The sequence below is a fragment of the Papio anubis genome, chromosome 1 (genome assembly GCF_008728515.1).
Source record: "Papio anubis isolate 15944 chromosome 1, Panubis1.0, whole genome shotgun sequence".
NCBI classification, from domain to species: domain Eukaryota; kingdom Metazoa; phylum Chordata; class Mammalia; order Primates; family Cercopithecidae; genus Papio; species Papio anubis.
Window position 1 is genome coordinate 49,027,079 of NC_044976.1, and position 24,231 is coordinate 49,051,309.

At 37.3% G+C, this 24,231-nt stretch overlaps 1 protein-coding gene and 1 non-coding gene across 5 annotated transcripts in view; one reads left to right on the forward strand and one right to left on the reverse strand.

Annotated features, from left to right (window-relative positions):
• Nucleotides 1-24,231, reverse strand: part of FAF1 (Fas associated factor 1) — a 495,227-nt gene that overhangs the window by 123,557 nt on the left and 347,439 nt on the right. For all 4 annotated transcript variants that reach the window (XM_021922862.2, XM_031668481.1, XM_021922837.2 and 1 more), the window contains 3 exons: nt 16,091-16,217; nt 15,041-15,104; nt 14,007-14,088 (listed from right to left, as the gene is read on the reverse strand). In XM_021922862.2, coding sequence (XP_021778554.2) covers nt 14,007-14,088; nt 15,041-15,104; nt 16,091-16,217 — 273 coding nt within the window. The remainder of the gene's footprint in view (nt 1-14,006; nt 14,089-15,040; nt 15,105-16,090; nt 16,218-24,231) is intronic.
• LOC116271961 lies at nt 13,801-13,907 on the forward strand. Its single transcript, XR_004180694.1, has one exon. It is a non-coding gene; the product is annotated as a U6 spliceosomal RNA (small nuclear RNA).

The following is a 24,231-nucleotide window of genomic DNA, read 5'->3' on the forward strand; positions in this document are numbered from 1 at the left end:
AGGCTTGTGGAAGCACTCATATAGCATGAGGATGCCAGACCGCTTTGGACTGAGACTCAGAGACAGCTTGTAATGGGAATAAGGGCAGGACTCCTGCGTATAAGTAGCTCAGCTGATCCCACCCTGCTTCTATGTGTTAATTCATTTGTTCATTCATTCAACAAGCATTTGTTGAAATACTCTTTGTGTCAGGCTCAGCAGGAAGCAGTGGCAATAAAATGATGAACAAGACAGACTTGGGGTTTCTTCATCTATGTTGATGTCTGCAGAGAACGGTATCAGGCTTCTAGGAAGTTTGTAATCAGATACATTGTTAGAGAGATACTTATCTAGTAAATTCCTACTCATCCTATAAGGCTCAAAAAAAAAAAAAAAAAAAAAAAAAAAGCCTCTATGAAACCTTCCCTGATTCCCTCAGGCAGAGTTAAGAGCTTCCTTTCCTGGGTCTGTATCTCTTTCTATTAGTATTACAATTGTTTACCAGTTTCCCCTCTAGACTAACTTTCTCAAGAGAGAGAATGAGGTCTCTTTCAGTCTTCTTTGCGTCTTTAAACTAGCATGGGTCCCAGCCTGTTTGACGAAAGAAACAAGAACACTGATATGAGCCACAGCCCCTTGGCAAAAAAAGATACCCCATTGCAGTGGCAATGCAAAATCAGTTTTAGTAAATGAGTCAAGAATTCTGATGCTTTAGGGAAAGTAATGTGAACCTGGCACCATTAACAAATTCAGAGCTCTTCTTCTTAGGAGCTCTCTAACTGAATAGACAGAGGGATGTCAACCTCTAATTCAGCTTGATCGTTTCTCAGCAACTACATTTAATGAGACACTGGGAACAAGAGAGCTGTCCACTTTTAAATCAGCATATTTCTAACTAAACAATGGCAATGGCTAAATCTTTAAAATGCCTATTTCTCTCAAGAACACTGCAATGGAACATTTAGACTTTGGGAAAGAGATTAGTGATTTACATTGCTATCTCACTGATTTAATTTAAATGCTCTTCCAAACCAAACACACATGTGCCGAAGAGGCTACTAAGAAATCCAACATGCAGAGTTCCCTATAAGTGCAGCCGACAGTGTTGACTGAAACTAAACTTGGAAATCCAGGGCACTAATGCACAATATCAAGCAATAAAACAGCATCTCTTTGGCAATATTTAATTTAAAAAAGAAGAAAGAGGCAGGCGAAGATCAGGCACTGTCTGTTTTGGAGGATCAACCATTCTGCATTTCAAAGCATTGGTCCCTGCAATATCCAGGTTACTGTGCTAGAATCTCGACTATTATATCGCAGTTGTGAGAGGGAGGGCAAAGATGTGTTTACTCAGTGATTAGGCCCTTAGAATAAGCCTCTAGCTCCTAGAGAGACAGCTCACCACTTATTCATTTGGGCCAATTCACAAAGCCTAGGAAGATTAAACATCCATGCTGAGAAGACAAGCGAATGCAGACGGTGAAAAAGAAATAAAAATTCTTTAAAAACTCTGAGATGACTTCATTATTTTTCCACAAGGAAACTTTAGGAAAGTGTTTAGTTAGAGAAAAACCCACATTGACCTCTCTCTAAACCCTTAATCTTTCCTTTGTGGTGGCACTGCTTTGTGGTAAGCGACTGGCTCGCCTCGCCCCTCTTTTCACTGGAAGCTGAGAGAAAAAAGACTCTGGAGAAACAGTTTTCGTTCCAGGGACACAAACCCCTGACACTGTTAAACATGAGATGCCAGGAAAACACACTTAAAAAAAATTCCCACTTTAAGCTCTAGACTGAATGTGAGAAAGGAGATGATAAAAAGAGTATCCCAAGAGGATCTTCAGGCTGTGGGTACCCCAAAGTAGCCTTCAAAAGGAAAACTAATAATTTTAAAATAATCTTTTCTCTGACATAAGCTTTCAACAAAAATTTTTCTGCTGCTTTTATGACAATAAATAAGCAAAATATAAAGACTCAATAGTATGGAAGTGCTAGTAAATTTAGGCTATATAAATCTGATTAAATTACAGTCACAGATAAATGGACTCCAGACTCAGATTTCTGATTATCTTACTGAGCTCAATTAAGCACAGGCCAAAAGAGTGAGAACTGGGTTCAGCATATCAACCAATTTGGAAGAGTTGAAATGGCAAACTAATCAGAAAACTGCTTTCATGAAGAAAAGCAGTACCACAGAAAATGAGTAAGAAAATGTTTTGATTTCTATTACTACTATAACCAGCTTTTCTTTTGGCCCATTAATAATTCAGTTCAATAACATTTAAAGAGTACCTATGTGTTAGGGATTGAGACTATAAAGATGAATGAAACAGTTTCCTTACCCTCAAAAAGTGGTGGGAAATAATGTGTGGAGGTAAACGTTTTATTTAGTACCATCTAACAAATGATAATATTGCGGCATTAAAAAGAATATATTGTATTTGTCCTTTCTAATTTGGCAGAGAGGGTCTAAGTCTGGCAGACCACAAAGGCAAACAACCAAGCTACACTATCCTGATTCCCTCCCTGTAATCTAAGTTTTAGTAACACAGTGCAAAGGGAAGTCTCCAAGCTTTAAAGTAACAGAGAGCTCTGTTCTAAATCCAGTTTTGCCACTTAGCAGCTGTGTGACCATGGGGCAAATGGGTTGTTGTAAGCATTGCAGATAATGTAGGTTAAGTACCTATTTACAAGGCCTGGCCCATAGTAGGTGCTGAATGAAAGGTAGCTGTTAGGATGAAGATTCCTGAACTATCCATGCAAAATAAAGGGTTTTGAAAGCAATTTCAAGAGAAATAATGGCCATGAAAATGTATTAAAGATTAAGCAGCTCCTTCATTTTTCCTACTGGCAATAGTGTCTGGGATGCTTATTGTGTCTCTGCGTTTGGTGCCTCACTAATCTTCACATTCAAATCCAGGAGCTAAGGTACTAAGTTGATGCTTAAGAAATGCCCAGCTGACAGCAACCAATGTGACTTGGCCTTGAGCTACAGTAGCTATTGTATTTAGACTCTTAGTGTCACAGAACCATAGAATATTACAGCTGGAAGAAATGTGCTGTGTCTCAAAATAAGTCAGGCAGAGAGCAGATACTAAGGAAATATTTGCTGATGAACTAAAAAGAAAGGGTTCCATTTTGAGTACCAAAATATCCATAATCTGCATGTTCAATGCTTTTAAAGTTGATATGACAATTTCTGGGAATGGTACAATGTAGTTCATAGGTTTTTTTCAGTGTAAAAATTATAGTATAAAATAATTTCCTTTGTGTAAATTGGACCTGACTTGCTTTCTCTCCTTCCCATTTGTTCTCCTTTTCCCTCATCATTAACATCACCATAGTAATCAGAATCATTATCACTATCACTTTTTGTTTTTAAGTTTGGAGATGGCTCATTGATACAAACAATGGATACAATGATACAATAAACACCCATTTATTCTTCACCTAGATTTACCAATCATCAGCATTTTGCCATATTTGCTTTATCATTCTTTTAATACTTCCCTAAAACATTTGAATGTTTGCAGACACCATGACACTTCTATCCTAAAGAAATCTGTCTTCTGAGAATAATACATTCCCTTACATAATCATCATATTTATATCACACCTAAGACATTTAATATTGTTACAATATCATCTAATATACAGTCCATGTTCAAATTTCCCCCAAGTACTCCCACAAGTCCTTTGTAGCTGTTTTATTTATTGTTTTAAATCCAGCATCTAATTTGGATCATTCCAATACTTGCCAACTTCTACAATGCTATTCTTGTATATGGATGTTCACAGGTACAGCATAGCATACAATCATGACTCAAGATAAGTGCAATGTGAGAACAGAAGCAGGACAGTAGGAAGCCACACTATCTGGGTTCAGATTCCTGCTTTGCCATTGCCCAGCTATGTGACCTTGGGAAAGCCACTACACTGTTTTGTGCTTGGGTGGCATACAGTTCTGAAGGTTAGAAGTCTGTTAAAATTCTTTTCTAGATGGGAGTAGTGAGGAAGTAAGGCTGGCAAATCAGTAGTAATGAGTAGTAACAGAGGAAGTCCTGGGGTCTAGGCATGAACATCAGATTGGCTGCTTCTTTATGAAGATGATACTTAAAAAAAAAAAAAAAATTTTTTTAATAGAGATGGGGCCTCACTATGTTGCCCAAGCTGGTCTCGAACTCCAGGGCTCAAGTGATCCTCCTGACCTGGCCTCCCAAAGTGCTGGGATTACACACTGGTCTGCGAAGGTGATACTTGAGCTGAATTTTAAAAGTAGGACATCAATGCTGTAAGTAGAAACAAACAAACCACAGTAAAAGCAGAAGAGAGTGACTTCTTTGTGACTGAAGCTGAATTTTTTTTTTTTTTGAGACGGTCTTGCTCTGTCGCCCAGGCTGATGGCGTGATCTCAGATCACTGCAAACTCTGCCTCCTGGGTTCAGGCGATTCTCCTGCCTCAGCCTCCTGAGTAGCTGAGACTGCAGGCGCCTGCCACCATGCCTGGTTATTTTTTGTGTTTTTAGAAATGGGGTTTCACCATGTTGGCCAGGCTGGTCTTGAACTCCTGACCTCAGGTGATCTGCCTGCCTTGGTCTCCCAAAGTGCTGAGATTACAGGAGTGAGCCACTGTGCCTGGCCAGAAGCAGAATTTTAAATATACATGAAAGTGAGAAAAAGAAGAGTAAAAAAGATAAAAAACAAAAGAAAAGTTTGGGAAAGGCCCAGCGATGTCAATGGCCCCATCTGTTCAAAGAACTCCAAGCTAGTTATCTTTAAAGAGTAAAGCACCAGACTGCAGGTTGTATTGTGAAAAGAATCACAACACTTTGCCCTGTTCAGCTCCTGAATATGATTTCAGGGACCAACAGGCATCAACCAAATTGGAGAGGTTCCAAAAAGAAACAGTCAGCTACTGAAGATGAGAAGATGCCAGGATGGTGTCTTTTTCCCCTCACTTTCTGAAGCAGATGTTGGGATAGCATTCTGAAATCTGGAGGACACAGATGTCTGAATCTTGCATAGGGAACACTGTCATATGGAAGTCAGAGGGTTAAAAAAAAAAAAAAAGCCTTTCCCAGGTGTGATGCCTTATGCCTGTAATCTCAGCACTTTGGGAGGCCGAGGCAGGTGGATTACCTGAGGTCAGGAGTTCAAGACCAGCCTGGCCAACATGGCGAAACCCCATCTCTACTAAAAATACCAAAAAGTTAGCTGGGTGTGGTGGGGTGCGCTTGTAATCCCAGCTACTCGGGAGGCTGAGGTAGGAGAACTGCTTGAAACTGGGAGGCAGAGGTTGCAGCGAGCTAAAATTGCGCCACTGCACTCCATTCTGGGTGACGAGGCGAGACTCTATCTAAAAAAGGAAAAGCCTAAAGTAAAATCAAACTCTCAAAAAAAGCTGACAGATGTTCATTGGGTCTAGCTCTTTATCAGTTTTCATTGCTTAGACTGTAATACTCAGGTAATACAATATATTTGAGGAAGGCCACCATGTGGCTAAAGTTTTTAAGAATAAGGACATGAGAAGCTGAAATGATTGGTTCTTACAGCAAATTATAGAGAAGGAGGCATATCTGTGGGGAGGCTGGAAGAGGGACTGTGTAGGCAAGGAAGTAGGCAGGCTTTGCCAGGTAAACATTTAGATACAGTACTAAGGACTTTGGTATAGTAGCCTCTTAAAAGTGCAGGAAGGATTTTTCTAACCCTCTACTATTCTCTATGGAGAGGGATAACACTAATCCTAGTCAGCAATAGGCCTGTTAAACAAGCATGACAACAGGAGTGAGAATGTCAAGTGTACTCCTCTCTCCAACTTTTAGGCCACTGAGGAAGAGAACAAGAACCTACTTATATCTACTTCCACATTCCAAGAGGTGACAGACTAGAGCAGTAAAGACTTGAAGATAAACTAATAGTATTTTTTCATTAAAAATGTATTAATAATGCATTCTTACTAAAAACTATAAGAATTACAATGATTTATGGGTATACATGTTCAGTAGCTTTTAAATACCATTAAATATTGCCTGGCAAACAGATTTCTAAGTAGAATATTATATGTTATAAAAACAAGTTGTGTTTAAGCATATAGAGTTGTATTAACTCCTTTTTTTTTTTTTTTTTTTTTTTTGAGATGGAGTCTTACTCTATTGCCCAGGCTGGAGTGCGCTGGTGTGATCTTGGCTCACTGCACCCTCTGCCTCCTGGGTTCATGCCATTCTCCTGCCTCAGCCTCCCGAGTAGCTGGGACTACAGGCGCCCGGCTAATTTTCTGTATTTTTAATAGAGATGGGGTTTCACCATGTTAGCCAGTATGGTCTTGATCTCCTGACCTTGTGATCCACCCGCCTTGGCCTCCCAAAGTGCTGGGATTACAGGCGTGAGCCACTGCGTCCAGCCAAATGGCAGTGTATTTCTAAACTAGTAAGTTTTAAACTAATTTAAGAAATAATTTTAATATGGGCACTAAAGATTTTTACAATTTTAATTAGGCAGATCTGATAATTGGAGAATAAAGGCAAATTCCAAATGGTACTAACAAATATACTATTTAGTGGAAACATCTAATTACAGAACAGCAGGTTTGGTATGGTTGTATTTATATAAACTATATCAGCTTTTTTTCTGATATACATGTTTATAGATTTTTTAAAAAATCACATTTAGAAAGTAAAAGCATTTAATAAATAGTGGTTATTTTCAGGTTTGGAATTAAGTGGTGTCATTTTCTACTTAAAATGCATCTGTATTTTCATTCTCTTATAGTAAATACATTATTTGTATAATTCAAATATATTTTTCTAAAAAAATATATTAGCATCCTAGGTCTTATTTCACACATGTGCAGGATGCTGTCCCAGCTGTCATACAAAATTACTATAAAAGACATTGTCCTGACTTTAAGGAATTTAAATGGAAAAAATAACACAGACAAGATAAGCAGACTGGGCATATTTTCCAAAGCACAAAGAAGTTTGTTTGCCTGGTTTTCTGGATATTGTGTGGTGAGCTAGAAACTTACCAACTACAGCTGTGGCCTCAAATTTGTATAGAACTTATTTTTCTTAGAAGACAATGATCAATGATGGCATTTAGATTTCTTTCAACATGAAGCAGTAGAAACAGCATGACTTTAAAATGGGCTGATTTTAAAAAATAAATATAATAAAACTTGATAACTAAGAGCACTGCTAAACGTGAACTCCTAAATTTAGTGGTAGAAATGCTCACGGGGTTCTCAAAATTCCTTCCTGAAACTGTTCCTAGAACTAGTTCATAATTGAATGAGAAAATCAGTTTTGTTATTTTACAGACATTTCTCAAATTTGTCCAAAACTGCTTAAAGGCACCATCTGTCTCATCCACAGTGCTGGGTGCATTTATGGGTAGCGTCCCACTTAAGTCTCAAAACAACCGGTATAAAGTAGAGACTATCATCATCATTTTTTTTCCATATTAGACACAGGCTCATTACTTGTTTGGGGCCACAGAGCTACTAAGTGGGAAATCAGCAATTGAGTACTGATTCCCTTAATTTATGTATAATATTTGGAAAAAGCACTGGTTTGAGGTCGGATCTCTGGAGCTGTAATGAAATTACCAATATCAAAGCCCAGACTCCCAAAGGGATGCTTGGGAAAGGAACAATCCTTCACATGGGAGATAAGCCTTGCCATTGAGATTTTTATTACTGTTGATTCTTAGTTACTATAAATGTCTAATGATTCTCTAGGGTACTTTTGGTGGTACAGAAGAATAGAATTCAGGGACGGCAGGCATGACAGGTGGGGAGGCTCCAAGGAACAAAAAGACTAATCTTCTCCCCCAACGCCCTGCCAAGATAGGGTCTTGTTCTGTTGCCCAGGCTGGAGTGCAGTGGCACGAACATGGCTCACTACAGGCTGGACCTTCTGGGCTCAAGTGACCCTCTTGATTCAGCCTCTTGAGTAACTGGGACCACAGGCACATGCCACCGCACCTGTCTAATTGTTATTTGTTTTTCTTTTTTTCTTTTTCTTTTTGTAGAGACAGTGATCTCACCATGTTGCCCAGTCTGGTCTAGAACTCCTGGGCTCAAATGATCCTCCCACCTTGGCCCCTCAAAGTGTTGGGATTACAGGTGTGAGTCACCATGCCCAGCCTAAAAACAGATTTTAAATGGCAGCTAATGCAGGGCATCACAAGCCCCTTCATGCCTTGAACCCTACTGATTTTATCAGCATCATGCCTAGCAATGCAACTCTGTCCTGCATTTTTTTGTAGTTTCCTCACTTTAATCTTCCATTGCCTTTACTTTTGTTCTTCCTTCTGTTTAGAATTCTGTTATTTGCCTAAGTTTTTCTCACCATTTAAGATTCAGGTCAGAAGTACCTCCTCTAGAAATCTTCCCCCTAGGCTGGGCGCAGTAGCTCATGCCTATAATCCCAGCACTCTGGGAGGCTGAGGCAGGTGGATCACCTGAGGTCAGGAGTTCAAGACCAGCCTGGCCAACATGGTGAAACCCCATCTCTACTAAAAACACAAAAATTAGCAGGGCGTGGTGGCACGCACCTGTAGTCCCAGCTACTCAGGAGGCTGAGGCAGGAGAATCGCTTGAACTCAGGAGGCGGAGTTTGCAGTGAGCTGAGATGGCACCACTGCACTCGAAACTGGGTGACAGAGTGAGACTACATCTAAAAAAGAGAGGGGAGGGGAGGGGAGAGGGGAGAGAAGGGGGAGGGGAGGGGAGGGGAGAGGACAGAAGAGGAGAGAAGAGGAGAGGGGAGAAGAGGGGAGAGGAGAGTGGAAAGGAGAGGAGAGGGGAGGAGAGGAGAGGGGAGAAGAGGGGAGAGGAGAGGGGAGAGGAGAGGAGAGGAGAGGAGAGGGGAGGAGAGGAGAGAGGAGGAGAGGAGAAGAGAGGAGAGGAGAGGAGAGGAGAGATCTTTCCCCTGAACTTCTAAGGTAGTTGAAGGTACCTCTTCTCTTTGCTTCTATAGTATATTATACTATATGGATCTGTTTATATTGTTTTATTTTCCTCATTAGACTGAGCAAAAGCAGGAAACCTCTATTTCCCAGATCCTTAGAGAGCATGTGATAAACATTTATAGCCCTCAAATGGGTGAGCATCCTTCATAGTTAAGGGCAAGGAAGGAAGTCATAAAACTGATCGGTACATTATCAGAAGTCAATACTTTGTCACGATATACTTAAAAGAAACATGAAAACTTACAATAACTGCTTTACCAAAGTTGGAAGCTCTGCTTGGTACAGTACTATAAATTCCTCAAGAAAAAAGGCAGAAAGAACTATAAGCACTCTCACCACCAAGTGCTCTCAAATGAAATCAGTTTGAAGCAGTTTTCATTAAGATGGATTGAATGTGGCATCGTGAGAAACACTTTATCAAATGTAGTGTTTTACTTAGTGATTAACTATATACCAGTTGATGAAGCTCCCCAAATCCTTTGTAATCCCACCACTCCAATAAACATTTAATGAGTATATAAGTTCAAAAAGCCTAGCAGAGGATTTAAACCTTCAATCTTGTTTTTATTTACTCTTGGAACTCAATTTCTCACTTCAAGTGAAGAATGCTGGTGCTTGAGGCTCATCTGTTGCCCTGGTAAAATTAATGTGCCTCCCACAGTTTAAATTAAACATGTGATATTTAAGATGAAGAAAATTTAGTAAGAGTGCCACAGTATCCGTCACATTTGTCTTAAAATGTTTGAACATCAGCAAACTGTTTTCTGAAAAATGATTCATTCAAAAGCTTTAAAAAATAATCTTGAGCAAGATCTGTTTTAACTCTCAAGTGTGAAATATGAAAAGGAGAGATGAAGTTTGATCATTAAATCCTGCAGTACAGCAGTTAGCAATGAAAACTCAAGTGTGGTGGGATAGTGTAAACCATATTTACCTGTCTTGGAATATGTGAGGTCTTATTTGGTTCCTACTACTTACTATTAGTGTGTTGTAAGCAAGTCATGTAGCTTTTCTGGGCTTTCTCATCTCTAAAATGGGAATATGAGGAATATATATCCCTATTTCACTGTTTGGTTGTGGGGTTCAAATGAGATATGTATAGGAACATGTTTTGTAAACCACAGAGCATCACAGAATTCTGAAGTAACATTACAATTACCATACTTACACAATTAAAAGATGCATACCATCTGCTTAATGACCTTAATAAATGAACCTGCTTAGATTTAATTTTGAATAATTTATCTGTCATGGAGTTAAACTTTACTTAAGTTTATAGAAATGTAATAAACTGTACATAAACTGTTGATCTGTAACTTGGAAAAGAGAAATGAGGAAAGAAAAAAGCCCTGGACAAAGGAATAAAGACAAAGACATTTTTATCAGTCCAGAGAGGTCAGTGGATTTTGGTTATGAATCTAATATGAAGCAAAATATTTAATTACATGAACCAATAATTTTTCATCTGCTAAAACACCTAGACACTAAGAAAAGCAAACAATCAATTGTTTCATTAGAAATATCCAGGAGTTAATAAACAAGAGCTTATATTCCTCAGGGGATTATCAGTCTGAATAAATCCAAATGCCAATTACAATGTACAAGACACTTAGTAAAAGTTCTGTTGTCTATGATATACTGTATTTTTAAGTGTTAAGTTGTCTATGACATACTGTATTTTTAAGTGTAAGTTATCTGCATTAAACCTAAAATGTGTGAGGTATACACAGTATATCTTACAGAAGCTTTGGAAATGGGTTTTTAAAAATATCTATCCCTATTTTGGGAGCTACAGTTTAAGTTACAAAAGGCTGTGACATTTTCTGATTACTTCGACTGCTGGAAAGCAGAGAAAGATATATCCCAAATGCACTATTATCAAAGAATAAGTTGAAAAATACATTATTTTAAAACTATAATTAGATATTCTTTCAAACATATTTATGTCTAATAAGTGATTGTTTAACTATAACAACATGGCCATACAATGAAAGACTCCATAACCACTAAAAATCCTGTTAAAATAAAATATTCAGCATTATTTTAAAAAGCATTCTTTTACAAAGCATTTCACCTGAATCTAACAAAGCTTTTAGACCTAATATCCATTTTTCAGGAAATCAGAAAAATAATATCACAAGGAAACAATCACACAAATCCAGAATCTGGAACAATCTACAAGTCATCTGGTCTGATTTCTTCACAAAGCAAATACCAGGGGACAAATGGGGAGAGATGGTGCTTGCTTAAAAGGTATTTAAGATACCTAATACTCAAATATAACCTGTGATCCTTGAGTGGATTGTGGTTCCAAAAAGCAGCTAAAAAGAAATTCTGGGGATGACTAGTGAAGTTTGTACATGCACTGGATATTAGATAATATTAGGGAATTATTGTTAATTTTGTTATATGTGAAAATGGTATTGTGATTATGTAGGAGAATATCATTATTTTTGGAAAATGCATGCTGAAGTTTTTAGGGGTAAAGTATGACATCTATAATTTAGTCTGAAATGGCTAAGCAAAAATTAATGACTATACAGGATACCCTAAATGTTTCTGTGCAGTTTAAGTTTCAATAATTTCAAATGCTTATCTGCTATAAACTATTAAAAAATTATTTGAAGTTTTAATTATTTATATTTATTTTATACTTGTTTTTGTGAATTTTGAATAAATTTTTAATTTATTTTCTGTTCCAGTCAACATTTGTCATTTTTAATCAGAGAGGAACTGAAACAAAAATTTATCATAAAAATATATTCATCAAAATCCCAAATCCAAATATGTATAAAAATATAAATAAATTTCAAATGCTGCTCTTTTGTCAATCTGTAGCAGTTAATCCTTTTAAGTCCTTACACCTTAAAACTCCATTAAGACTTTGAGATGTATATGGAAGATACAAATATAGCAAAATTTTCCTAATTATTAAATGTAGGTATAGGGGATTTGGCTATTTATTGTACTATTCTACTTTTTCTGTATTAAAATTTAAACTTTTTTATAATAAAAAATTAAAATACTATAAAAGAAGTTATAATTTAAAAAGTGATCATATAATATTAAAAGGTAAAAAAAGCTGTTATTACAGGATTATAACATGACTAAATTTTATACTAAAAATCCATATATATACACATCTAAACTATACAATAATAAATATGCAAAGAGCATAATAAAGTTAACAGTTAATCTGTGTTAGAATACTTTCTCTTTGCTTTTCAGTATTTTCTTTTTTCCTTCAGAGAAAGAATATCACCTATTACCCAGGCTGGAGTGCAGTGGTATGATCTTGCCTCACTCCTACCTCCACCTCCTGGGCTCAAGCAATCCTGCCTCAGCCCCCCAAATAGCTGGGACTAGAGGCATGTGCCACCATGCCTGGCTAATTTTTGTATGATTTTTTTGTAAAGATGGGGTTTCACCAGGTTTCCCAGGCTGATCTTGAACTCCTGAGCTCAAGAGATCCACTCGCAGTGGCTTCCAAAATTGCTGGATTACAGGCATGAGCCATCACATCCAGCTCAGTATTTGCCATAAACCTGTATTTATGAACACCATAAACATATTACCATAAACATGCATTTCTTTAAAAATAGCCATTTTTATAATGATTTAACAGTTGAAACATAATTGCTTAAAACAGCTTTTAAAAGAGCTATTCTGCTATTCTTAAGGTAAAGAATAGTTTCTTACTCTAAATTCATTAGACTGTCAATTATAGCTCTAATTTGATTAATCATCTTGGAATTTGATTTTTAAAATTTATTTTTAAATGAATTTTTCTTTGTATCAGAATTTAACATAATCTAGAAAATAGAAATCTCAGAGGCATCCTTGCACTCTGTTCTCAAACTTCTTGCCCTCTTTAATTCCAATAGCTTTCCCCTCTACTCCATGTACATGCTATTCCTTCCTTCTTCCCTTTCTTTATTCCTTCATTTATTAAACATTTACTGAATTTTTACTAAGTACAGGGACATAAAGGATAGTTCCTGTCAAAAGAAAATCAAAACTCCTGGGAAGACATATGTAGACTGGATAATTATAAACACTGTGCTAAGTGTAACAAGAGATAAGCTGAGGGTTTTTCACTGGGAAGTGCTAAAGGGGTAGGTGCTGCCAATGTGAGAGAAGGGGAGGAGCTGGAAAAGGTAAGTTTCGGAGGAAGAGGAGTCGTCATCCAGGTAAAGAGCAGGATGAAAGGCATTTCTAGCAGTGGGGAAGCATGAAGAAAGAGTAAGATTATGGGGAAATACAAATGGCACACTACTGCCAGATTTATTAAGTGTGAGGCAGGGAATAGGAAGAGCTGAAGCGACATAGATAGGCAGGAGCCAGATTACTGATGTCTTGACTGTTGTGACAACATACAAATAGTGATTAGAGTCTTCTTCCTCAAAATTTATCTTCTAAATTCTTGTCATGGGCTTCTTGTTACAGACTTCAAGATCACAAAGTTCATTTCTATGTTTGAAACCTTTTTTTTTTGGTGGGGGGGGGTGGGGGCCCAAAGTGACATTTGGGGGAAAATACTGCTGTTGTTAGATATATATCACTATATAGAATAATCATTTTGGGAAAAGACTAAAGAACAAATCTATCAAGAATTAGTCATTTGCATAACTGAAAATAATACAAACACGTAGCCTGGTCCCTTTTAAGCATGTCCACCTTTTTTCCCATTTAAAAAAAACCTTATTTCAGTGCTTCACAAGACCTTCTGCAAGAGTCAGCAGTACCCCTATTACATTAATGTCCCTTGTGAAATAGGCATCTTGGTGAAAACTAGGTTAGTAGATGAACCAGAAACAAATGAAGTCTCCAATTTCAAAATGAAAACAGAAAATGGTGCTTGCTCCAGCAGCACATATACTAAAATGGGACTTATACAGAGAAGATTAGCATGGCCCATGCACAATGATGACATACAAATTTGTGAAGAGTTCCACGTTTTTGGAAAAAAACAAAAACAGAAAACATTTAAGCATTGCCTCAGCCCTAGTGGCAAACCTGTGGGATGCACTTTTTAATCAGAAAAGGTTACATCTACTTACATCTCGGGCTTTCACATAGAAGGCCTCTTGAAAAGCAGCTTCTAATGAGCCAATAAAAAATACAGGATGGCAATCACCATATCTATAGGAAAAATTGACTCTATTAATTAAAATACATTTCAAATTCACTTCAAATTTCACAAGTCTAATCAACGACTTTTAAGTAAATGCCGGGGCTAATGTCTAGTGCATACTAAACATAAAAACATTTCTTTAAGAGCTTGGAAATGAGCTTCATTCGTTTTTAGAATTCTTCTTGGCCTATACTGATATACTCAATGCTGGAATTTTAAGTACACTTAGCAAATGAATTTAATAAGTGCTATAAAACCATGCCATTTATAAGAAGAAATTCTTGGTTACTCACTTTCATCTGATTTTCCTAGTTACAGTAACTTTATTTTCCCACTTCAGTTCATTTATTCCAGAATTCCAATAGAGGGAAAAAACTGTTTCTTTTAAAAGTTTCCATATTATATTTCAACAGAAAATATCACTAAAACAATATCATTTACACCAAATTGAGGATTAAACATCAATTCTCTTTATATTTGAACACCTCAGCAGACTCTCAAATGCATATAAAACATTTTATATTTGACACTTAAGGAAGAAATGTAAAACGATTCCAAAAGAAAAAAATCAAAAGAAAAAATTCACTTGGATTTAAAATGTTTAAAGTATTTTTAAATTTAATATTATGTTAAAGGACTTTCCATTTGACTGTCCTAAGATATACTAAAAATCAGTATCCTATATACTAGTCCTTTGGGAATATAATAAAAATATTAAATTAGCATCCATTTATTGAACGTCCATAAAGATACAGAAATAAGTTGAATCCATCTCTGAAGTGGTATAAACGGTTTACTAGTTATTTATGTGTTTCACCATTAGGACTACATAAATTAACAAGTATATCCTTCGAATACTTTACGGAGAAATTTTAAACAATCTATAATTAAAATTGCCCAAGAAAAACCACAGTAGCATAAAACAGCATCAATTTTATATAGTTAATATCCTAACCCTACCTTGAAGAAAACTCTGCTGTAAATTGTAATAAGGCATCTCCTTCATTTTCTGCGTTTTCTGGCACTAAAAAACAAACAAAAGAAAAAACAAAAACAAAAAAAACAAAACAAATAGACACAAAAAACAAACCACATAACATCTAATCCCACATATAAGAAATATATTTAATCAATAAAGAGGAAATAAAATTAAATTTTAGCTTCTGTGATATATCTGAGGGGACGGTTTAACTCAACATATATTAGATCTCATCAAACCAGAATCAAAAAGAACCTTAAAATATTCCAAGCTCATAAATTTTGAAAAACCAACTGACACAATCCTGCTAAGCATTTAAAATATGTGCCCAGTTGTCATTTAGGATTTCAATGTTTTCTTGAAGTAGACACCTTGTGACTACATTATATTAAATAAGTCTGATATTAAAGACTTCATTAATTGGGAAAATAACCAATTTTATGTAAACATCACATCTATTTCTGCCCACAGGAGTTCTCTAATTTCACAAAGTAAATAGGTCATTATTATTTTAGTGGTCATTTTGCACGTAGCATGTCTTGTTATTCTAGAGTACGCATCTTGTAAGTGGAAGTGAAACAGATGGCACATTTAGTTTACTTTTTTCCCTCCAAAGATGGGTACTGTTGAATAGAAGAGTAATATTACTACTCTTAAAACTGGTATCTCTAATAAGATGTGGGGAAACAAGTATCAGCCACAGAAAGTACACCTGTTTGTTAATCAGCCTCTAGGTTTAAAGAGAGACAGTCATAATTAATTATACATGTAAAACAAAAGTTACACTACCTTGTGTTTTTAATGAATTTTCCTAATGCACTAAGAATTTTTAAGTTTAATAAAATCAAAATTCAAAAGGCTCTGGTTTTAATGAAGAATGCTTACTCTCTATTATTTTATCTCCCCTTACTCTCTTTTATCTTATCTTTCCTGGAGGTCAGTAAGAGATGTTTAAGTTTAATGTTCTTCATAAGTTTGTGTACTAGAAGAAAGAATTCTATTGCTGGACCCAAAGAGCTAATAATACTCACTCATTGGAGATTTTCTCAAGGCAGATGACGCCATGCCAAATACTTCTCCATCATCCACCCCAAATTCTGTAGCATCTTCAAAGTCATCTCCATCGCTATCACTAACCATATGAACATCGGTGCTTTGCTATTTAAGGAAAGTCCTGATTAGTTTCATATTGATTTTTGCATATCAAATTCTAAGAATAAGTTATATAGTAACAACAAGACATAAGCATTATAAAATTTTTATCAAATAAACTCATTTGCTAGAGTAAAGCTTACTATTTTTTCCTTGTAAGGCTCACATACTTTCTAAACTTTCTCTGATACCTGTAGACCGAAGGCTGGAGACTGGGGGAAAATGAAGAATGCTTACAAACTAAATAAAGACAGGGATTTTTGTCTGTTTCTTCCCCAGCATACAGTACACAATTAAGTGCAAAACAAACGAGAAAATGGGTACAACTGGAGAAGTCAGAGACAACGTAAGCTATGAGTCTCTCAAAAAGTTCACACAAATTTGTATTTGGTAGGTAGAAGCAATGGTGGCATTTTCAAACTTTCCACTTCCTTACTGCAGTGGTTCTCAGGTTTCTCTTCGTGAAATATGGTACACTATCCTCACATTGTTATGGATAACATGAAATACACTATATATGAAAGCTCTTTGTAAACTGAAGATGAGATGTAATAACAATGTTTTACCTACGAGTTGTAATAATAATGTTTTAATTCAGTAAAAATTATTGAGAATTTACTACCTGCTGAGCACCGATGAATATGCTCTGTTTATTTTGTTTTTAGCAACATCAATTGAAAAGGTATTAAAAACATCTGCTTCAAAGAACTAGGCTGTTATTCTCTAGGTTAGAATGTGATTCTGAAATACTGAGATGTAAAACTTTTGGACTGGGCTGTAAGTACTGCTGAATATTAATGCCTTGGGTAAGAAGAGGGTCCAAGCAAGATATCTGGCTACATGCTTATCTGTCCTATGTTCAATAAATGAAGTCTATAAATACTACTTAGTAAATAAAATTTCTATCTTTTAAAATGTGGCACTATGTACTTAAGTTATAAAATGGGGAAAGTAATTGATACTTCAGTCTATGCAGAATAACCTAATATAACATAAATATTTTGCCAGAAGAGCATTAATAGAAATAAAATCTAAGACTCATAATCAGCCTGGGCAACACTGCCAGACCTCATCTCTACAAAAAAAAAAAAAAAGGAGAAAAGTCGGGCATGATGGTGTGCACCTGTGGTCCTAGTTACTTGGGCGGCTGAGGCAGGAGGATCACTTGAGCCCACGAGGTCAAGGCTGCAGTGAGCCTTGTTTGCATCACTGCACTCTAGCCTGAGTGACAGAATGAGACCCTGCCTCAAAAAAAAAAAAAAAAAAAAAAAAAAGGACTCATAAAAATTTAGCTAGAGGGAATGTCCGAGGTCAGACAGTTGTTGAATCATAGATTTTAAAGCTGGAAGGATCTGAAAAGTCTGTTATCGGCGGTTTTCTAACTTATTTTCACAGGGTTACCTCCCTCCCCTAGGCCCAAACAGGATATTACAATACATAAAAGTAGGACTACTCTGGTTGATACAGGGAGAGGTGAGTGGGGAGCTTAATGCTCTTGGAGTTGGCCTTTTCCTCCTTATATCTGTTGACATCTGGGGTATTGCCAAAGGATCTCAGACCCTATGAAACACTTTTTAAAACTGCTAATCTAGTGATTCTAAGAGTTCCGAATGACGAAGTCAAGATATTTCTCATTTGACTTAGTGTCAAATGTCAGCATTTCCTCCTCAGCATACCCAAGCATTAATGCAGAGAGTCATAATTATATTTTCCCTCTCAACTTTAAGACAATCTTTCTAATGCTTTGAATAGACAAGATAATGAAGATACATTTGTTGGATGAATAAATAAATGGTCCTTCCCTTAAGCATTTACCTGCTATCTTTACTCTACTTCTCACAGAAACATTGGTTCTCCTCCCTTAATAGTTTGTTCATAGATCTAAGATCTCCTCCTGGTTTAAGCTAGTCAACAGCTTAAAAATCCACAATGCCGTCTCATTTTAGAGCAGTGAAGGAGCCTCCTCCACAAAACAACACATTTACTAGGACAACAGTGCTTGAGTTCCCTCTGTGTTTCAGGCAGTCAAATATCTGGAGCATGAAGTTCCCTTTAAATTTGAGGCTTAGTCTTAAACAGGTAAAGGCTCAAGATTTACAAGATATACCACATGTTCTTTTACAGTGCCTAGTCAGGTTCACAGGCAACTGAAAAGAAACAAAGGACCAATATGACAAATCTTCTTACATCCTCTATCCGGTAAGCTATCATCTCAGTCTTTTCTTAATCTTGCCTAGTACTCACCCCTTCCTTTGAAGCATCAGGTTAAGAACAAGGGGTGGGAGACACAGGGGAGAAAAAAGGGAGTATTCTACATATATATCTTTCTATACTTACCCCTTTTACTTTACTGTCCCACATCTATCCTCTTTCTCTAAATCCCATTCAATAAATTAGCTCCTTCTATAACAACAGGACCTTACTTCATACTAAGATAGTGATTTTAATATTCTCCATGTGTCTCCATTATTCATTTTTCCTTCACAAAGTATAGAATACCCAAACCTCTTAAAATCCCAGAAAACAAAATCCTGTAACTACAACATCTTCAAAGGGAGGTATCCAAAAAGTCAATTTTGTTGAAAAAAGTATATTTCAAATATGAATTATTGAAATATTTCCAAGAATGAACTATTTAATTATGTATAAGGAACTCCCAGTCTCTTCATATTTTCTTAGCCATCTAACAGGTTATAAAGAGCTTTTTCTAAAAAATAAGATAAACAAACTTTTTTTTCATTAATGTTTGCTGATGAGAATAGATAATCTCTTGGTATCTGTCATGGCTTCCCTAAAATTCTTTAAATCCAGAAAAGGTATTTATTCATAATTTTAAAAACAGCTAAAAAATTAGTGATTATATTTTGGGCTGTTTATTGCATTCATTTATTACCTTTAACATTTAACAAACATTTACAAATCACTGTTAAGTGCTACATCATTTGGGCCTGTGTGAAAGATACAGTATATCCTCTCCCAAGGAGCATCATATATTATAAACAGAGTGATTAGTGCTATGACATGTAGATTAGGAAGAGAGGACCTAAATCATAGGCAGCAGGAATCAGGAAAAACTTCCTGCAGGAGATGATAACTAAACCGTTTAAGGCAAAAATTTAGAACTCATAACTGGCATTAAAGCAAGCTTATAATTGAAATACATGTTCCTTTCAGCAACATTCACCAACTACCTATTACGTCAAGGCACTACGTTAAAAACTAGTACAGCCAGGAGTGGTGGCTCATGCCTGTAATCCCAGCACTTTCAGAGCCGAGGCAGGTAAATCACTTAAGGTCAGGAGTTCGAGACCAGCCTGGCCAACGTGGTGCCCTATCTCTACTAAAAACACAAAAATTAGCCTGGTGCGGTGGCAGACGCCTGTAATCCCAGTTACTTGGGGGGCTGAGGCAGGAGAATCGCTTGAACATGGGAGGCGGAAGTTTCAGTACGTGCCACTACATCCAGCTAATTTTTATATATTTTGTATAGACAGGGTCTCACTACTTGCCCAGGCTGAATGTGAACTTATTTTAAACTATTTTTCAGGCAATTCATGTATCTCTAATTCTTTGAGGTCAGTTACTAGAGTTTACTGTGTTCTTTTGGTGGTATCATCTTTCTCAAATTCCTTATGATCCTTGTATTCTTGCAAAGGTATGCGTGCGTTTGATGAAAAAGTTACCTCTTCCAGACTTTATGGGCTGCCATCAGTAAGGACAGACCTTCACCTGTGGGTGTGTAGAGAGGGTAGGGAAGGAGAGAGGCACTCTGGGGCATGCTGTGGCACTGGGTCTAAGGGCACAAGACACCAAGTGTGGTGTGTGTGGTGACTTGAGGTCTAGTGGGGACACTGAGTCTTGTCAGCTCAGACAGTTAAGAGTCTGTGACATTGGCACCTGTGTGATCCTTGATGGCAAAAGTTGTGGGAGGTCTGCAGAGGCTGCAAGGGCTACTGGAGTCCTCTGCTGTGCCTCTGTGTCCAGCAACAAAGGGCCATGGCTAGCAACAATGAAGGCCAGAGCCAGTGAAATGCACATCCTCTGATGTAGAGGCTGGCTGCAGACATGCCTCTGGCAGCATATCCAGATGTAGGCTTATGCACTGGGGTCAGTGCTGGAGACAGAAACAGGAGATGGGGAAGACTGTAAGAGCACACATGGGATGGTCAGGGCTGGAAGCTTGCTTATGCTAAATTGCAGGGGCCAGCTAGGGTTCGGTGACAGGAATTAGACTATCTGTGTATATGTGGGCAGCTGCAGGGCCATCTGTGATTGCAAGCACAGTGGTTGGGGCAGGAGCCAAGGGCAGGATCAGCTACTTATACACATAAAACTGTGGCAGCCAGGGCTGGCAGCATGCAGTAGCCTAGCTGCTGGGGTAAGCCTCAGGTACATGTAGTGGTGGGTTTGAAGCCTGTGATGAGTGGTCACAGAGCTGTTTTCAGGCACACATGCAGTAGCTGTGCTGTGTCCCCGGGCCAAAGAACCCATGGAGGCAGCAGCTGGGGTGGCTCTGGGACAGAGGGATTTCAGGTGCTTAGGCACCTGAAAAATATGAACTCTGCTGAGGAGGGATTCTAGACCCAAGCAGGAGCAGCTCAGGTGACTTCAGGTAGAGGGGAGGGAGAGGAGTGGTAGGTCACACACCCAGAGACTGTCAAGGCTGCTGGGCTGGGTTCCCAGGCCAGAACAACTACAGCAGTAGCAGTCTTGCAGCTCTGGGTCTTTGCCCATTTTTTAACTGGGTTGTTATATTACTTAGTTTTAGGAGTTCTCTATATTTTATAGACTTTGATCCCATATCAGATGTATGATTTGCAAATACTTTCTCCTATTCTATGGGTTGCCTTTTTAACTCCATTGCTAGTATTTTTTGATGCACAAAACTTTTTAATTTTCACAAAGTCCAATTTCTCTATTTTTTCTTTTGTTACCTGTGCCATTAGTGTCATACCCAAGACATCATTGCCAAATCCAATGTCACAAAACTTTTGCCCTATGTTTTCTTTTAACAGTTGTATTGTTTTAGATCTTACAGTTAAGTCTTTCATATATTTTGAGTTTATTTTTGCATATGATATTAGGTAAGGGTTCAACTTCATTCTTTTGCATGTGGATATCCAGTTTTCCCAGTACCATTTGTTGAAAAAAACTACCCTTTCTCCACTGAATGGGATTAGTGCCCTTGTCAAAAACCATTTTATCATAACATGCTGGTGTGCTGAGGCTCTCTATTATATTCCATTGGTCTATATGTTAGTCTTTATACTAGCACTGCACTGTTTAGATTACTATATCTTTTTAACTAAACACTGAAATCAGGAAGAGTGAGTCCTCCAGCTTTGTTCTTTTTCAGGATTGTTTTCGGCTATTCAAGGTCCCTTGAAATTCCATATGAATTTTGGGATAAGTTTTTCTATTTCTGCAAAAAACCATCATTGGAATTTTGATAGGGATTTCTGTAGACTGCTTTGGGCACTATGGACATTTGAAGAATATTAAGCCTTCCAACCCATATACATGAAATGTGTTTCCATTTATTTATATCTTCTTTAATTTTTCAGCAATGTTTGGTAGCTTTCATAGTACAAGTATTCCACTTCTTTTATTAGTTAATTCCTAAGTATTATTCTGTTTGATGCTGTCATTGGACTTGTTTTTGTAATTTTCTGTTCAACTTGTTGACTGTTGGTTTATAGAAAGGCAAGTGATTTTTGTGTGTTGACTTTGTATCCTGGTATTTTGCTGAATTCATTTTTTAGTTCCAATAGTTTTTTAAAAAATGTAATCTTTGGAGTTGTCTACATATAAAATCATATCATCTGTGAACAGAGATTATTTTAATTCTTCCTTTTATTTCTTTTTATTTTTCTTGCCTAATTGCCCTGGCCAGAACTTCCAGTACTATGTCAAATAGAAGTGGTGAAAGGGGTCAATCTTGGCGGGGTGCGGTGGCTCATGCCTATAATCCCAGCACTTTGGGAGGCCGAGGCGGGTGGATCACCTGAGGTCAGGAGTTCGAGACCAGCCTGACCAATATGGACAATTTCAGTCTGTACTGAAATTACAAAAATTAGCCGGGTGTGATGGTGTACTCCTGTAGGTCCAGCTACTTGGGAGGCTGAGGCAGGAGAATCATTCGAACCCAGGAGGCGGAGGTTGCAGTGAGCTGAGATTGCACCACTGCACTCCAGCCTGGGCAACAGAGTGAGACTCCATCTCCGGAAAAAAAAAAAAAAAAAAAAGTCTTTTACTGCTTTCTACAGTTCAAGTTCTCAATGTGTCATATAAGACTTACTCACTTTCACCTCATCTCTTATCTTCCTTCCCCCCCACTTTCTTCTGCACTAACAGTAACCCTACCTACACATATCTTCTCATTTGCTACGTCAAATCGTGCCTTTTTCTCTGAATGGAATGAATGGAATATGATTCCTTTGATTCTTTATTTGGCTGTGACTCATTCTTTATAATCCAATTTGGATGTCACCTCCTCTAGTCTTTTTTTCTTTTATTTTCTTTATTTAAAAATAAATCCATTTACAAATAACTACTCTGTGTCTGTTACATGCCAGGCACTAGGCTAGGTGTTAAAGCTACAGAGGGGAGAAAGGCAAACAAGGTTCTTGCCTGCAAACATTCTTGAAAGTTACAACTCACCCCCATTATCTATACTTCTCTAGCATCTCATGCTTGCCTCAATTTTCTCATTAATCATATAATACAAAATTATCAATTTATATTCATCTGACTAGTACATAGTGAGCATTCAATAAATGTTTCTTTAACCATAGTTATAAACTAATGCTTTTAACATTACATTACAACTTTTTTTGTTGTTAAGTTTTTGGACTGCCTCTCCTTCTCCATTGTCAACTGAGAACTGAACAATTCCCAAGGAGGCAGGGTCAACAAGGCCCCCACACTGTTTCACCCAAGCAACTGAGGATAAATTGTTACCTAGCTAGGTATCCAGAAATATGGGAAAATCATTAAACGGGGGCTCAGGAACAAGGGTAGGATGAGAAAAAAAAAATTAAATGATCATAAAGAAACTGTGTCTGTAGGGCCAGAGATATGATGTAAGAATTAAAATTATTCCAGCTAAAGGACATACAACTACAATCCATAAAATCTAAAAGTTGAGTGTAACTGCTGGTCTCAAATATTTCCTTCCTAACTCAAAGTTTAAGAAAGTCAATAGCAAAATGATTATTGTTAGCTGGGTGCGGTGACTCACACCTGTAAACCCAGCACTTTGAGAGGCCAAGGAGGGCAAATCACTTGAGGTAAGGAGCTCAAAACCAGTTTGGCCAACATGGCAAAACCCCACCTCTACTCAAAATACAAAAATTAGCCGGGCATGGTGGCACATGTCTGTAGTCCCAGCTACTTGGGAGGCTGAGGCACGATAATTGCTTGAACCCGTGGGGAGGAAGCTGCAGTGAGCTAAGATTGTGCCACTGCACTTTAGCCTGGGCAACAGAGCAAGACTGTCTCAAAAAAAAAAAAAAGAAAAGAAAAGAAAGATGATTGTCTTAAAACACACCAAGTCATGTAGGAGAAGAGTAGAATCGGAAAAAAGCAGCAGAATCAATGGGTAGAAGGTACAATTACACGTATTTCAAATTAATATAAGGAAGACAACAGAAAAAGCTGCTCAAAAATGAAACTGGTTATTATAGGAGGGCAGAACTCCTAATAACAAGATATTATTACTCAGTAATAATAAGATATTACCGAGGTTGTGACTGTTTTAGTTTGGCAAAGCCTCCCAATCCCACACTACCATTTTCTCAAAATAACCTAAATAGTGTGCTAGCCTTACAAACACTGCTCTTCACTATATGGAACTGGCTTCTCTCTGCTGATGGGACCACCCAAATAACACATATAATGGTGAGGGTGAGAGAAGGGAAATAAATGAAGTGAAAGTTACCTGTCACCTCTCAGATAGGACACAGAATAATTAAAAATTTTGGTTGGGGCTAGTTAGCCACCTTTTAATGTTAGTGGATTT